At 47.4% G+C, this 17,027-nt stretch overlaps 1 protein-coding gene across 4 annotated transcripts in view; it reads right to left on the reverse strand.

The window, feature by feature from the left end:
• Positions 1 to 1,779: 1,779 nt before the first annotated feature.
• The window catches only part of IKBKB (inhibitor of nuclear factor kappa B kinase subunit beta), a 59,528-nt gene continuing 44,280 nt past the window's right edge, over positions 1,780 to 17,027 (reverse strand). For 3 of the 4 annotated variants that reach the window (XM_002757003.5, XM_035270443.3, XM_035270442.3), the window contains exons 11-22: positions 16,752 to 16,946; positions 15,920 to 16,034; positions 15,012 to 15,135; positions 14,262 to 14,413; positions 14,032 to 14,093; positions 12,847 to 12,956; positions 11,745 to 11,794; positions 11,537 to 11,636; positions 11,189 to 11,336; positions 7,102 to 7,229; positions 4,950 to 5,040; positions 1,780 to 3,257 (exon numbers count right to left, since the gene is read on the reverse strand). In XM_002757003.5, coding sequence (XP_002757049.1) covers positions 3,192 to 3,257; positions 4,950 to 5,040; positions 7,102 to 7,229; positions 11,189 to 11,336; positions 11,537 to 11,636; positions 11,745 to 11,794; positions 12,847 to 12,956; positions 14,032 to 14,093; positions 14,262 to 14,413; positions 15,012 to 15,135; positions 15,920 to 16,034; positions 16,752 to 16,946 — 1,341 coding nt within the window. In that variant the 3' untranslated portion in view covers positions 1,780 to 3,191. Of the gene's footprint in view, positions 3,258 to 4,949; positions 5,041 to 7,101; positions 7,230 to 8,101; positions 8,246 to 11,188; positions 11,337 to 11,536; positions 11,637 to 11,744; positions 11,795 to 12,846; positions 12,957 to 14,031; positions 14,094 to 14,261; positions 14,414 to 15,011; positions 15,136 to 15,919; positions 16,035 to 16,751; positions 16,947 to 17,027 lie in introns of all 4 variants that reach the window. The other variant, XR_013525683.1, reaches the window with a different exon arrangement.

Genomic DNA, 17,027 nt, shown 5'->3' on the forward strand with positions numbered 1-17,027 from the left:
CATGACATACAGAGGAGATCCACTAGGTTTCTGAGAATGTTACATCAGCAGAAGTAGCTTAGCCTGGAAGGGACAGAGACAGTGTGAAATGAAAATAGGCTGTTGAATTCCAAACTGCTACAGGCAGGAAATGGACTGATAGAGCTACTGAGCTGCAAACACGTGCTACCCTTCAAGAAAAAGCAAGAATAACTCCAAGAGCAGAGCCAGGGGCACAGAGGCAGAGGCCCGAGGAGCATACAGAGATGATGGATGCAGAGACACAGGCCTATAAGGTACTGTGAGCATAGACTCAGGCCTATAGAGCCACCATGGGTACAGAGAGGCCCATGGTTCTGCTGTGAGCAGATACAAAGGTCTGCAGAACTGCTGAGGGGCCAGTGGGCAGCACTTCCAACTAGGGGATTATTTTCAGACCTTGAATCCTAATGGACTTTTCTCAGCTGGATCAAAATTGGCTGCGAACGGTGATTTCTTTATCCCTTCCAGTTTTCCCTTTCAGAAGGAGAACATCTGTCATATGCTTATTACATCATTTTACATAAATTTAGATCAATTCCAAAGTTATTTGGAAGCTGGTAACTTGTAGTTTCACAGGTCCACAGCCAGAACAATTTAATCCTAAAATGAATCAATCATGCCTGGGGTCTCACCCACATTTAACTTAGTTAATGAGACACAGGACTTCTGAGCTAATACATTGATGTGATTTTGGTCTTAGTTCATGCTGTGAGTTGAGACTGGGAGATGTTGGATGGAAAAATTTATTTTTCATGACAAATAGGGATTCTGGGGTGCCAGAGGGTAGATTGTAGTGGGCTGAATGGTGGCCCTCAAGAAGATATGTCCACATCATAATCCCCAGAGCCTATATTACCTCATATGGCAAACTATGTGATTGTAGGAAGCATCTTGAGACAAAGTGCTTACCCTAGATTTTTCCAACTGGCTCTAAATCCAATGACAAGTATTCTTGTAAGATACACGGCAGAGATATGACAGAGAAAGAGGTAGCAATATGACCCCGGGCAGAGATGTAGAGTCAAAAGTCAAGGATTTCCTGAAGCCACCAGAAGCTGGAGGCCACCAGGGACAGAACCTCCCCAGAGCTTTCAGAAGAGGTGTGGTCCTTTCACATCTTTATTTCAGACTTCTGGCCTCCAGAACTGGGAGAGAATCAGTTTCTGTCATGTATGCCACCCAAGTCGTGGTAACTGGTTAGAGCAGGTCTAGGGAACTAATGCAGGTAGAGAGCAGGCTTTGCTGGGGACTTTCTTTCTGTGCCCATTGGTCAGTTTCTCCAGCACTCAATCTTGAGACAAAAAGAAAAGCCAAGGAGTAACCACCAGAGTCCTTGCTCAAATCCCAAGGTCTAGGGAGAGTCTTCTGTCTTATCTCTACCATTCAGAGTCTTGTATTTGTTTATATAACGAAGGAGTTTCGCTGCATTTAATGAGAGGTAAAAGTGTATCTATCTCATCTTCCTGGAAGCAGACATCCTAACTCCTAGATTTTCACTTTTTAAATCAATTACACTGTTCCAGCCACAGGGTTTTTTTTTTTCCCCAATTTTTTTTTTTCTTCCTTTCTTTTCACAACCTGTCCTGTAACTGAACAGCCATAAACTTTGTAATGACTGCTTTGGTTGGCATTTCCTTGGTCAAAATTCTTCTGTGGCTCAGCTGCCTAAAACATAAGCTAATATCCCTAGGCCCAAACATCCATTCCCTCCCCAACCTGACTCCGTCCTCGCCTTTTGGGTGTTACTTCCCACTGTCATTTACCAGGGTTTCCAAAACCGTGCTTTATTAAACACTAGTTCCTTGGGATGTTGATACATGTTTCACACAATCAGCAGGAGAAAATGTATTTATAGTCAAATGACATTGGTAAACAGTGAATTTACACAAAGTTAAGCCAGTTTCTTTATGATAAGACCTTTCAGATACTTTCCCAGTACACAATGTGAATGTCTAAAGAGCGAGTGAAATAAGAACCGTTTGCTAAACTTACTTGACCACAGAACGCTTCATTCTATCTCCATGGAAACTACTTTGTGAAGTCTCCTACTACAATTTCTTCTCCAACAAAACTCACCTGTTTGTGACCATCTGAACTCATTTTGTGCTTCTGCCTTTATACAAAAGAGAAGTTCTGTGAAATGTTGAAGAAGCAGAGATATGGCACTATTAACGGTCCGGGCACTATACAAATTGATAACATTTTCCATTATTTTAGTTCAGAAGCCCTAACCATAGATACTCTAACAGTGGATTGTGGAACCAATATGAGTGTTACATATTGGGTTACATGTAACAAAATATAGAAGCTATTTTTAAAATGAGTCAATTTAATAATACTGCTATATGCTGTGAGAGGCAGGGACTCCCCAGCCTCTTGAGCAGGAACAGAGGCGTGAGCATGGTGGTCAGCGGGCTGGTGGTCCACAGATACCCTTTTTGTCCCTCCTTCGCCGTGACAGTCACCCCCAGGTAATCTTTGGAACTTGGAAAAGGCAGCTGCTCTCCCATCCTGGCTACCGTGAGTCACTCTGTGGCTAACAGGGCTACAGATGGAGAGCTTGGCACTCCAACTTTGCTGAAAGGAGGACAGCCACCAAAGTAGTAGGTAAAAACACAATTTTAGCAGCAGTGAAATAAAAAAAGGAAGAGAGGATGGGGCCAGGTCACACCTATAATTAAACTGTCTGTTTAGGAGAAGCTGAATCCAGAAGAAACACAAGCTGTAAAGTGAAAGGACAGGGAGTAGGGCCACTGGAGAGCAGGGGAGGACAGGCTGGCATCAAGCGCTGCTCTAACTCTGCCCGGAAAGATTTTAGTTGGATACTGTCCAGTCACGTGTGTGGCTAACTGTACTCTAAGCACTTTTCTCGCGGCAGAGGAAGGAGGTGCCATGGCTGTACCCCTGAATGCTTGTGGGGCCGGCATTGTGCCTGGGCCTCTTTCATGGAGGACCTCCAGTGTGTAGACAAGGTGCCGGCAGTGCCCTTGGAGGGCTACACCCTGGGTCCTGGGTGAAAGCTGCTGGGGAAGTAAGAGCTCCATCTGGATACCAGAGAATGCTGGGACATCAGTGCAGCAGGAGCCATCACGGAGAGCCGTGGCCAGACAGCCCCACATCATGAGGCCTGTTCCAGGCATCCCCATGTCAGGGGGTTGAGTCTTCCCAGATCACGAGGCCTGCTCCAGGCAGCTGTGCTCTTCTTCTTCTGTTTGTAACCAGCTCCAGTCTAGGGCCTGAAAGTCAACAGGCATGTTAAAAATACAACGGCCACCAATACATCTCAGGTTATTTTTCCTCTTCAGGAGGCAATCAGCACAATTTAGAAATATATTGAACCCAGCTGGAGGCTCACGCCTGTAATCCCAGCACTTTGGGAGGCTAAGGTGGGCAGATCATGAGGTCAGGAGTTCAAGACCAGCCTGGCCAACATCGTGAAACCCTGTCTCTACTAAAAATACAAAACCTAGCCGGGCATGGTAGCGAGTTCCTGTAATCCCAGCTACTCAGGAAGTTGAGGCAGGAGAATCACTTGAACCTGGGAGGTAGGGGTTGTAGTGAGCTGAGATCATGCCACTGCACTCCATCCTGAGCAACAGAGTGAGACTCCATCTCAAAAAAAACAAAAAAGAAAAAGAAACATATTAAAACCCCTTTATTGGCTGGGTAGGGTGGCTCATGCCTGTGGTCACAGCACTTGGGCAGGCTGAGGCAAGTGGATCGCTTGAGGCCAGGCAACACAGCAAGACCCAGGCTGCATAAAATAAATAAATTAAATAAAAATTAAAAAGGTAAACCCTTTTATTTATAAGTCCTGTGACTACAGGCCACTCTTGAGCTAAGTTACATACTCAAACTGTACAGGATCTTTGCTTGGATTGACTTAGAGCCCTTGAGATTCCATGACTATGTGAACTGGAAAGGTAACGTCAGTACCACTGTGGCTCACAGCACTCAGTCCTGTGCTCACTGTGGGTAGCTCATCTCAGCTATGGATTTCCAGCCTCACCACATGACTCGGCCGGATGAGACTTCCTCTTCCTCCCACAGACATGCAAGTAAGCAATGAACTGATCAAAACATATGGTATGCCAGGAGGAGAGTGGCAAGAGATACAGAACGCCCACAGACTGGAGGAGGACATGTGACTATCTCAGCAAAGGCTGCAATTCACAGTGGTATCCCCTGTAATTCTTCCAAAAGCTTAAAGTTAGGGGAAGTTAGCAAGTGATTAGCAGGTAAAGGCCATGTAAAGATCTAAGCAAATGATGCAGGACTCTCTCAACAATGGAAGCTTTGTCTTAATGTACCTGTACCTGGGTTAGTTTTCTCATAACTAGCTCTACACTACACTCCAAGGCCCTGAGGACAAGGCCACGGCTGGTTCCTGCTATACCGCCAGACTCACTAGTAACTCCCATCCCCCTCCCCTGCCCAGCACTCAACACACAAATGCTCCACAGTAGGACAGATGGTACAGTGGGGACAGGCTTCTGGGAACAATGCTATCTTCCTCCTCATCACTGGCATTATGTGCTGCAAGGATTAAATAAGATAATGCATATATGTACTTGTAAGCCTTTAGTAACTGTTAGCCATCATTATTATTATGAATAAAAAATGTGTACTAGAAAATCATAAATACACACTGAAAAAAATCAGCTGGGTATGGTGATACACACCTGTAGTCCCAGCTACTCAGGAGGCTAAGGCATGAGACTCACTTGTACCTGGGAGGCAGAGGGTGCAGTGAGCCAAGATCACGCCACTGCATGCCAGCCTGGGTGACAGAGCAAGACCCTATCACAAACAAGCAAACAAACAAACACTGAAGTTGAAGATAATGCCAGACTGCTTTTCCATTTTCTTTCTCTTTTGCTATAGAAAGAAGGGGCATGGAATTGCGGGGGGCTCACACAAGCTATTACCATAAAACTCTGGTCTTGCTCCCTCACGGTGTCCTGTATGGCATTTTCTAGCAGGATGCAGAGGTTCTGTGCTTCAGCCACCAGTTCTTCACTAGAGAAAATGATCAAATTATTAGAAAGTGGTCATTATTAGTGATGAGAGCTAACACTGCTGTTTTAAAATATGTGAAAGTTTTGATAACTTTGGTAATTTTTTTTTTTGAGATGGGAGTCTCACTCTGTCGCCCAGACTTGAGTGCAATAGCGTGATCTTAGCTCACTGCAACCTCTGCCACCCAGGTTCAAGTGATTCTCCTGCCTCAGCCTCCCGAATAGATGGGATTACAGCTGTGTAACACCACACCTATTTTTTTTTTTTTTTTTTTTTTTTTTGCATTTTCAATAGAGACTGGGCTTCACCATGTTGACCAGGATGGTCTTGAACTTCTGACCTTGTGATCCGCTCACCTTGGCCTCCCAAAGTGTTGAGATTACAGGCATGAGCCACTGCACCTGGCCTTTTTGATAGTATTTTTTAAATGAAGTAATAATTACTTTGACCTTGAGTGTCTTAAAACACCAACCCATTGACTAATACTTTCATTCATCTTGCTATGCACTTTCCACACATAAGCATTACTGTCCAAAATGCAAAAAAAAGCAAACAGATCTCAATAAAAAGTCAGAAGTAAAAAGCTCTTTCTGCTTTCTGATTTACTAGATAGCTGAATTTAATTCTCAAACTGCCAAAATCTAAAGATATTCTTCAAATCACCTGTTTCCCAATTTTTGAAGTAGACCAAAAAAAAAAAAAAGAAAAACAAAACAAAACAAAATAGGCCAAGCAATTGGGTTCCATAGTTCCTTGGAATCTGTTGAAAAGCAAGTTCTGGGATTTGATTTCCTTTAATCTATCTCTCCTCTTTTCTATAATAAAAAAAATGCATGTTTCCTCTTAGGACTAGGCCACAGTGAGAAAGAACAGCATGTAATAAAACATCCATCTTTTTCTAATCTCAGCTACGCTGTGGGGAGATGAGAGACATCCTGTATACCTAGGTCCACCTTTCTAGAGTTTTGAGGATATCACTGAAGGGAATAAGCCACATAAGGGAAGACAGTGCCCCAGAACTCCTCTCACTCTGCAAAATGCGACAATCTGATGGCAGGAGCCATTTTTGCCAAGCCTCGGGGCCTCTAGCTAGGCTAAAGGCTCAGTGCCGGCCCAGAGGGCAATAGAAGAGGCTCCTGGCCTAGCTGCTATCCTCCAGGAGCTCATAAGATGTTGGGGAAATAATTTTTATTTAAAAAAAAAAAGGCTGGGCGCAGTGGCTCACGCCTGTAATCCCAGCACTTTGGGAGTCTGAGGCGGGTGGATCACGAGGTCAGGAGATCAAGACCATTCTGGCTAACATGGTGAAACCCTGTCTCTACTAAAAATACAAAAAAATCTGCTGGGCGCACTGGCTCATGCCTGTAATCCCAGCACTTTGGGAGGCAGAGGATCACAGGGTCAAGAGATTGAGACCATCCTGGCCAACATGGTGAAACCCCATCTCTACTAAAAAAATACAAATATTAGCCAGGCGTGGTGGCATGCCTCTGTGGTCCCAGCTACTGAGGAGGCTGAGGTAGAAGAATCGCTTGAACCCAGGAGGCAGAGGTTGCAGTGATCCGAGACTGTGCCACTGCACTCCAACCTCGCGACAGAGCAAGACTGTCTCAAAAAACAACCAAAACAAAAAACAAAAAAATCAGCCGGGTGTGGTGGCACAAACCTGTAGTCCCAGCTACTCAGGAGGCTGAGGCAGGAGAATTGCTTAAACCCAGGAGGCGAAGGTTGCAGTGACCAAAATTGCACTGCACTCTAGCCTGGGTGACAGAGCGAGACTCCGTCTCAAAAAAAAAAAATAGAGAGACAGGGTCTCACTACATTGCCCAGGCTTGCCTCGAACTCCTGTGAACCTCCTGCCTCAGCCTCCCAAAGTGCTGGGATTACAAGTGTGAGCAAAACTTGTATCACTTTTGTCCCCACAGGACCTAGCAGATGCAACAAACACCCAGAGAAGTGGTAAAATCATCGGACAGACATTCACCAGTGATGAATGCTTCCACCCCCAATCTCCTGACGTGCCCCTGATGGTCATGCTTAGCACTCCTAAGGAGGACCTACCTCTTCTTGGCTGTCTCGGGTAAGCTGTCAGAGGTCGTGGAAGGCTGAGACATCAGCTGCCCAGGCTGGCTAAGTCGAGAGGCATTCATGCTATCAGGGCTTCCACTGACGGGACCACGGACCTTGCTCTAGGGGACAAAATCAAAAGAAATTAGGAGCCAAGTAATGAATCACACTTTGCATTCACGCCACAGTATTTTCTCAGGAGACAACTGGCTGCCAGACGCCAGAGCTATCCCTAGAGCCCACCAGTCAGCTCCCCTACCCGAGGGTCGGCTGGTGCTTTGCATCTGGCTTCAAAAATGTTTCTGTATCAAAAGGGGGATGTTTGAAGAAAGGATTCTAAATTTAGGAGACCGGAGTGCCTACATTTATTTACAGGGTTTTTTCTTTTTTAAAAAAATCAGCTTTATTCCTTTATTTATTTATTTATTGAGAGTCTCACTCTGTCACCCAGGCTGGAGTGCAGTGGCATGATCTTGGCTCACTGCGACCCCCGCCTCCTGAGTTCAAGCAATTCTCCTGCCTCAGCCTCTTTCGTATTTTCAGTAGAGATGGTTTTTCACCATATTTGCCAGGTTGGTCTCAAACTCCTGACCTCAGGTGACCCACTAGCCTCAGCCTCCCAAAGTTCTGGGATTCGTGATCCATGGTGCCCAACCCCTTAATGAACTTTTACAAGAAAAGAACGGGGAAGTATTTTTACTCTTTTCCAGGTAGAAGACAGACACACACAAAAAGGCTATGGGAGTTCCTGTGGCTCTCATCCTATATGATCTGGCTGAGAAGAAGCCAGGACACCCTGACTCCCAGGGGGCTGTAGCCACTGCCCCTCCCAGCTTGAAGGATCAAGCAGCGGCTCCCGCTCCAGCTACCTGAGCCTCCTCAGCTCATAGCCCATGACCACCCGCCAACCTTCAGGTCACCCATCTGCTGATCTCTGCCCCGCATGGTCCTCACCCCACCCATGTGACCTCCCTCCCCCGCCCCTGGCACTCACTGTGGCCTGCAGTCCTTCATCCTCTCACGTTTCCCTCAGGCCATGGAACTCTCCTGGCTCCACATCCTCCCCTCCAGCAAAACCTCAAGGCCCACACATCAAGGAGCCATGCAAGTGCCCAAGCCGTCCTCCTGCTGACTGTGCCTGGGGAAAGGCCCAGCATTGGTCTCCTGTGCTTTTGCCCTGGACCACAAATGCAGCAGGAAATGGTGCCTGCGCTGCCTGGCTCCCTCCTGGCCAGGACCTGCCCCAGCTCCTGCCCCATCCTGTCCTGTGCTGCACAGGGACGGCTCAACTCCAACCCTGAGAGCAGCCCTTCTCAGTGTTGAGGTTGGCCAGGGGCTCAGATTCTCCAGCTGCCTGGAGAGGGACTTCCCCAAATCCCAGATGTGATCACATCCCCACACTCGAGTTCCTTTAATATCAAAGGAAAAGACAGATCCTGCCATGTCCTGTGTGCTTTGAAAACAAACATGGGCTGGGCGCTGTGGCTCATGCCTATAATCCCAGCAATTTGGGAGGCCAGGGCAGGCAGACTTCTTGAGGGCAGGAGTTTGAGACCATCCTGGCCAACATGGTAAAACCCCATCTCCACTAAAAATACAAAAATTAGCTGGGTGTGGTGGCATGAGCCTATAGTCCTAGCTATTTGGGAGGCCGAGACAGGAGAATCACTTGAACCCAGGAGGTGGAGGTTGCAGTGAACTGAGATTGTGCAGCTGCATTCCACCTGGGAGATGGAGCAAGACTTTGTCTCAAAAAAGGAAGAAAACGTTATACAAAAATTAGCTGGGTGTGTTGGTGGGCACCTGTAATCCCAGCTACTTGGGAAGCTAAGGCAGGAGAACCACTTGAACACAGGAGGCGGAGGTTGCAGGGAGCTGAGATCGTGCCACTGCACTCCAGTCTGCATGACAAAACAAAGCATGGCCCTCATAAGCTTGCCCTTGTCTTCTTCAGCAGCTTCATTCTCCATCGCAGCCTCCCCCCACACACCAGCCTGTCCCCACTTAGAACACACGGATTCCCCAGGCTCTCTGCCTTTGATAAAGCAACATCTCTGTCCTGGAACATCCTCACTCTTCAACTGGACAGCTCCTTATGAACTTTCTTATTGTTCCCTCTTTTCTAAGAAAAGCTGGAGCTCCCCCTGCACACAGAAACTGCAGCTCATGCCTCCTGGAGCTGCTTGCCAGCCCTTCCCACCCTGAGCAGCTCTCGCTTATGCCCATCTGTGCCCCTCAAAGGATCAGGCCCTCCTGGGAACAGGTGCCATGCCTTCTCCCTGGTGTGTCTTGCTGGACATACAGTCAGCATTTAATAAATGCCCAATGGATGTAAAGGACACATCAGGTATCACTTGTGAATACGTGCACCTCCCTCTCCTCTTCAGATCCTCTCTATGGCATTATCCTGCTTTCTCCTTTTCCTCTCTTCTTACAGGAAGGTATGTCGCTCATGGTCCCAAGGCTTCCCCAGCGCTCTGGCATGTGACCCCAGTCCCTCTGTTCTCTGCACTGTGTGTGTCATGCCCTCCGCCTTTGACAATGACAATCTCTTAGGGCGCCACCTCCTGCTTCCACCATGAACAACCATCTCCCTTTCCTTCCCTTTGCTCTTTTTTAAAAAAATTTTATTTCTTTATCCTCATTGTAGAAACTGGCCCTTAGCTTTTAAAGGCAAATGATGCCTAAGTCACGCTTCCATCCATGTCACCTTCTCTGCAGCCTTTCACAATAGGGCTCCCACTCCCAGCAGCTCTGGCTCCCATGACGTGGCCAGCCCTGGCACTTCTCCCATCTCAGTTCATGGCTGTTTTGTTTCACTTTTTCCCCCCATGTGACATTCCATGGACTCACAGCTATGTTAAGATGGTGTGTACAGAAAGCCTGGGTTACTGCACTGACGGCAGCACGGATGGAGGCAATGGGCAACTAAGTCGCACTGCTGAACATGACGGTGGGCTGAATGGGTGGCCCTAAGAATATGCCACATCCCAACTACTGGAACTCTTGTGAGAGTGACCATACTTGCAGAAAGCGTCTTTAGAGACGTAATTAAATTAGAGATCCCGGCCGGGCATGGTGGCTCATGCCTGTAATCCCAGCACTCTGGGAGGCTGAGGTGGGCGGATCACAAGGTCAGGAGTTTGAGATAAGCCTGGCCAACATGGTGAAACCCCATCTCTACTACAAATACAAAAATTAGCTGGGTGTGGTGGTGGGCGCCTGTAATCCCAGTTACTCAGGAGGCTGGGGCAGGAGAATCACTTGAACCCAGGAGGCAGAGGTTGCAGTGAGCTGAGACTGCACCACTACACTCCAGTCTGGGTGACAGAGCAAGACTCCATCTCAAAAAAAAAAAAAAAAAAAGAAATTAAGGATCCCGAGATGACATCACCCTGGACTATTTGGGTGGGACCCAAATCCAATGACAAGTGTTCTTATAAGAGATACCCAGATGAGGGACACAGGTCACATGAAGACAGAGACAGAGACTGGAGTGATGCAGTCACACACCAAAGAATGCCTGGAGCCACCGGGAGCTGGAGAGGCAAGGACAGTCCCACCCTGAGGGCCCTCAGAGACAGCTCAGCCCTGCTGACATGGTACTTTCAACTTCTGGGCTCTAGAGCTCAGATAACACATTTGTTTTTGTTTTTAGTAGAGACAGGGTTTGTTCTGTTGCCCAGGTTGGAATGTAGCAGCATGATCACAGCTCACAGCAGCCTTTAACTCCTGGGCTCAAGCGATCCTCTGACCTCAGCCTCCCCAAACTGCTGGGGTTACAGGCCTGAGCCACCATGCCTGGCCCAAATTTCTGTTGTTTTCGCCTTTCAGTCTGTGATCATCTTTACAGTAGCCATAGGAAAGCAATACACAGATAAATGAAAATGATTAGCACAGGCCTTTACTCTGACCTCCCTGCTCACGCCAAGTCAAAAAACAGTGACATGAAAACTGAGCAGCAGCTGAGTGGGCTAATGATGGCTCTGTGGTGTCCCGTGTGGGATAGCGGCAGTGCACAGAGGCAGAAAGGCACAGGCGGCTGGCAGGCCAAGGGCCTAGGGCCACAGCGCTCACTCACACAAGCGATCTTCAGGAGATTCCAGAGCTCCTTCTGCCGCTTCTCCTGCAGCCGGACAACAGTCTTCTCATCCTCATTCATCAAGCTCATCACCTCTTCCACCTTGGGCAGCAGTTCCAGTGCCTTCTGCTTGCAAACCACAGTTTTACTGCAAAGAATAAACACGACAAACTCTAATGGCATTTGGACTGGGGAAAGCAGAAGCCGTGGCAACTGTGCATCTGGTCAGCAGCTGCAGAAAGTCGCTTCACGAGGTCCACCAAATCAGAGCAGAGGGAGGAAGGGGACCTCGCACCCAGCCTACATCTCCCAGTCCTTCCTCCAGAGCAGGAAGGTTGGGGCTCATACCTGAGCTGTGTATAGATCACTCGCACTTTCTTCTCAAAGCTCTGAATTGCCTGAAGCAGCAGCCGCACCATTTCCTGACTGTCACCCTCAGTTCGCTGGTCTGGAGAGAGGGAGGGTAGCATAGTTCCTCAAGGAAGCCAGCAGAGAGTAGCGATGCCCCAAAAATGAGATAGTGAGAAGCCCAAGGCAGACACAGAACCCCACTTACCTCGTGGCTTTTCTCTTAGTCTCCTGTAGAGCTCCCTTGCTTGCTCCTCTCTAAAATATACAAAGAAGTTCTGTCTAGATTTGAGGTAAAATATGGCTAATTTTTATATTTTCTTGGTAGAGATAGAGTTTCACCATGTTGCCCAGGCTGGTCTCGAATTTCTAGGTTCAAGCAATCCTCTTGCCTTGGCCTCCCAAAGTGCTGGGATTACAGGTGTGAGCCACTGGGCCTGGCCAAAAAAAAATTTGTTTTAAATGTGCTGAGCATGGTGGGATGTGCCTATAGTCCCAGTTATTTGGGAGGCTGAGATGGGAGGGCTGCTGGAGCCCAGGAGGCTGAGGCTACAGTGAGCTAATATTGTGCCACTGCATTCCAGCCTGGGCAACAGAGCGAGACCCTGTCTCTTAAAAAAAAAATAATAACTAGAGGAGAATAAAGGGTTAAGTAAATAGAGAAAATACAGAATCAAAGTTCTGACATTCAGAGCTCCTGTCCTAAGAATCCTAATCAGGGAACACTGCTGAGCTCACAGTGACACAGCCCTTGACAGGCTGACCCAGGCTGCCTGGTTCCTTCCATCTGCACACCAGGACCACATACACATGATATTCAGGTAAGAATGATCTTCCCAGAACGGTCCTCCCCTCCTGGAGCCAATGCCAAATACCTGACAGAGACTCAAACGAACGGTTTCCAGGTCCAAACTCCTAAGCCTCATCGGGTTCTTCCTTCTCTCTCTTACTTTCTGCTCTGAGCTATGCCTGCATCAGGGTGTGGCAAATCAGGGTGTGGCAAATCAGGGGAGTCTGATACAGGCGTAGAGGCTGCTTGCATTTCACAGCCTTACAGATTACGGACTACCTCTCAAATGCATCATCTGAATTAATCGTTACACATTCGTGAGGTCAGACTGCTTTTCTTGCCACTGAACAGATTTGGAAACTGAGGCTTAGTGATGATTTGCTGGAGACAACCCCACAGGGTAGCATGCTCTAGAGGATAATGGTCCCACATAGCCACTGAGGGTTCCCTCAACACACACAGAAGCTCCAGGGGTGTCTGTGTGTGCTGGGCACAGTGAGACCCCCCAGCTGATACTCACAGGTCATCCAGTGTCCCCCCCTGCTTCCGGCCCATGGGGCTCCTCTGCAAGTCCACAATGTCGGTCTGCAGCGCCATCATCCGCTCCACCAGGAGTTTCACTTCATTCTCCTAATGGAAAAGCTGTGCTAATGTCAACTGATGTGGTAGGAGCATTCTGAGATGCAAGATCTGTCCGGGCAAGGCTAGGGTCCCTCCACACTCCCTGAGGACTCTCAATGGACTGGCTCAAAGGAATGTGGACTGTGGAGTCAGAATGGCTACGTTTGCCTCTCAGTCCACCACTTTCCAGTTGTGTGACCCCTGGGCAAGTTACTTACCCCCAGGTACAGTTTCCTTTTGCATAAAATAGGCTTCTAACAGGGCGGAGGAGTCATGTAAGATGAAGTACTTAAAGCTTCTGGTGTGCTGCCTGGCATACTGAAGATGCCCAAGGCACATTACTTTCTCTTTGCTTAATCTGTCTATCTCAATGCCACCAGCAGGGAGGCCCAGACTGCTTTATTTCATAGATTATGATTCCCAAGATGAGGAGAAGCACTCACTTTCTATGGTTAATATTCACCATTAAACACACATATCTATCAGTACTAAATTAAAAATAGATACGAAGACACAGGTGAAGATTCTTGCCCAAGTGCCCAAGGAAAGACAGGGGCTAAGACCAGGAAAAAGCCCCAGAGCCCAACTTCAGCCTTCAGTTTGTGCAAGTTTCTTAAGTCACACATATTTCCTTTGCCTTCATAATTAGCATTTTCAGTGGCATCTGATTTATGCTGTCCTGACATTCTCTGCCTAGATCTTTTATTTTCTACGGATTTAGTGTCCCAATAAAATTAGTCAAAAACCTTCGATAAGAGGGAGTGGGAGTGTTGATCATCCCATCCTATGCCCTCCCTAACAGGAAACGGTCTCGACTTTTCCCCAAGGGAACCTAACACTTGCTCCTTATTTAAACCTGGACCATCTCTGTCCATCCATGCAGCTCCTGCATATGGCCACAGAGGGGCTCCCTTTACTGGCTACTCTCTTGGCCTCTTTCCAGTCAGTCCAGTTAAGCTCAAAGCATGGTGAGGAACACCTGATTTTTGACAGAGATCAACCCAGTGTTGATGAGAAAGTGAGAAGTGGGAACACAAAACTTCACCCCCTCAGTAAGTTCAAAAACCCAGAATAAGTCTCCTACCCGCCCACAGCGCTCCACAGCCTGCTCCATTTCCCTCCAAGCCAGCAGCAGTTTATCTGATGCTGAAAAAAATTGAGAAGGAAAAACAAAACAAAACGAAATAAAAACACCACAAAACTAAAATGAAATAAGCAACTCAATTATAATAGGACAAAAGAAACCTCAGAAAGAGGAAAAGAAAAAAACAAAACACACGGTCTCTCTAAACGCATTGCAAAGTGCACACTCACTGATGCCAAACTCGGTTTGCTCGTTGTACTTCTCCAGGTCAATCTGGATGCTGGTTTTGAAGAAATCCAACTTGGCCTTGAGCTGCTGAGACATGGAAGCCATGGAATTCTTCATCTTGGAGAGACAGCTGTTGTTCCGGAGGAGATTCATCCTGCAGGAACCACAAGGAACAGAGTCTTGGAGCATCTCTGGGATCCAAATTCCATTTCCTGTACAATAACAAAACCCCCTCAAATGTCAAGGGAGGTCCTGGTTATAATTATCATCATCATCATCATTATTACAGCAGCCACTCATAACTCAAGGACAATTTCCTAGCCCTCAGCAATGCCTGAGGTTCTGCACCAAACTTGGCATCAGGCAAAGGAAGACACAAAGGGCCAATAATGTTGGCAAATGAGTCACACTGGGGAGGGAGTCCATAAATCCCCAGCAGGACAGTCAGGGAGTTTTGCTAATCCACATGGCAGTGAGCTCCTCTGGGTTCCCAATCCAGCCGCAGCTCTGCCAGCTTAGCCTCAGTTCTGCACTCCATGCCTGTGCTGACCACACTCACCTCGCCAGGTCTAAAGGGGCCTCCTTCAGTCCAGCCCACCCAACCGCTTCCCGTCCATCCAAACCAGTGTCTCTCTTTTGTTGCTCCTAACAGTTGCTTCTGGGTTCCTGCCTCAACCATCTCCCTGTGGCCAAAACCACCAAGCACTTTTAAATAAATTAAGGTAAAAAAAAAAAAAAGCCTGGCACGCTACATGGCAGCTCGCTGTCCCTGCTGCAGCCGGTTGCAATCCTCCTTCAGGGTCTGGATGCTGTGCCAGACCTGGCCCCACACCTTCCTCAGCTGAAAGAAGGCAAGGTTCCTCTTGGGCTCTTGAACTAGAGACAGAGACACAAGCAACTGTCAGAGAATAACCACAGTAACTCTCCTACAATTAACCACGCCCTGCCTCGCAACGCTGCTGCACTTTCACGATTTGTACCTACTATAGGATCACGTAACTCTGGAGAGTGTTATGCCTGGTTACTGTCACATACATGTTTTTATACCCATGACAGCATAAGCATGTGCCAGGTAGTCAATAAGTAGCTGTTGATTTGAAGAAAAACTTCATGAACCATTTGGACACATGTGTATAGAGGGCCATATGTTTTCAATAAAAAAAAAAACCTTTTTTTTTTAAGAGATAAGGCCTTGCTCTGTCACCCAGGCTAGCATACAGTGGGGCTGATCATGGCTCACTACAGCCTTGAACTCTCAGCCTCAAGCAATCCTGCCTCAGCCTCCTGAATAGCATGCACCACCACATCTGGTGGAACAGGCATGTACCACCACATCTGGCTAATTTCTAAATTTTTTGTAGAGATGATATCTCACTGTATTACCCAGGCTGGTCTTGAACTCTTGGGCTCAAATGATCCATCTCACCTTCCTAAAGTGCTGGGATTATAGGCGTGAGCCACCATGCTCGGCCTAGGAGGGTGAAATTGACTGATGGTTTCCTGTACTCTCTCTTGCCTACTCTTGCATGTCCTAAATAAGGAAGGCTGCCCCAAGGACCAGCAATACTGATTTCCTTCGTGTGGCTCCCTTCCTTAGTCCTGTCTCCCTTCCCTGCCTTGTCCCACACATAACTAATTATTTAGAAAAACAAATTCTTACGGATATAGCTGACACTTTCAGGTTGGGGCCGTGGGGAGATCTGAGTCTCATAGGTGACTTTACTGTTGTCGAAGAGAAAAACAAGATCCATGTCCAATGTGCGGCCCTCATTTAACTGCAAAGGGACAAGAACAAAATGAATCTTGTGGATCCAGCCCTCTCTTTTCCAACTAATAATGAAGAGGTTCCAGAGCTTTCCCCCTGCTCAGCAAGAGCATCTTCAGCCAGCAAGTATGAAGCAGTCACAAAGTCTTTCTTAACGTCTCCAACCTATACCTACTGTCTGAACGCATTCCTAGTCACAAACTTATTACATTCTATTTTACTCTGTCTTCCCTGTGAAGTTGAGAAATTCACTATATACTTCCCTGTGCAATGATTATTTCTCATATAATAACTTTATCTCCACAAGTCAGCAGGGGCCATGTCTTACACAGCTGTAGTTAACTCAGCTGCCTAACCCAGTTCTGTACACAGAGGCCATTATAAATAGTTTCAGTTGACTCAAGACAGTGCAGCATAATTTTTTTTAACACACTTGGAAGAGGGCCAAGTGGGCAACCTGAGAGATTAAAGTGCTACAGCATCACTTTTTACAATAAAGGTAAGAGAAAGGCCTTGGAGGGTCTGAAAGTAACAAGTCCAGCAAGGCTATTTGTGTTTCCTATCAGGCCACACAGAGGAACCCACATGCCATCTTACCAGGCAGGTATCTGCACTGTGTGATTAACAGACTACACGACAAAGTAGAATGGAAATCTGAAGGTGTGATGAGTTTCCCAGGAGGCGCAGCCAAAGAAAACACGGTGGTGTGTACAAAGTCAGGGCTCACCTTGCTGTCTGAAATACACTGAGTGGCAGGCTTGTCAGGGATCAATGCCAGGCCCGCTTCCTGCAGCAGCTCCTGGTCCTCCTCTGGGATGCCTGTGTCCTGCTGGATTCTGGCCTTCAAGCTCTGCAGACTCTCGTCCTCTGTCACAGGATAGGTGTGGATGGTGCCTGTGACCATGTTCAAGATATGAACCAGCTGCAACACAACCCAGATGTTACTGGAAAACTGATTTCTTCAAGGACATGGCCATCTACTTGCCTAGCTCCGCTCTCTGCT

This window comes from Callithrix jacchus, chromosome 13 (genome assembly GCF_049354715.1).
Source record: "Callithrix jacchus isolate 240 chromosome 13, calJac240_pri, whole genome shotgun sequence".
Taxonomy (NCBI): domain Eukaryota; kingdom Metazoa; phylum Chordata; class Mammalia; order Primates; family Cebidae; genus Callithrix; species Callithrix jacchus.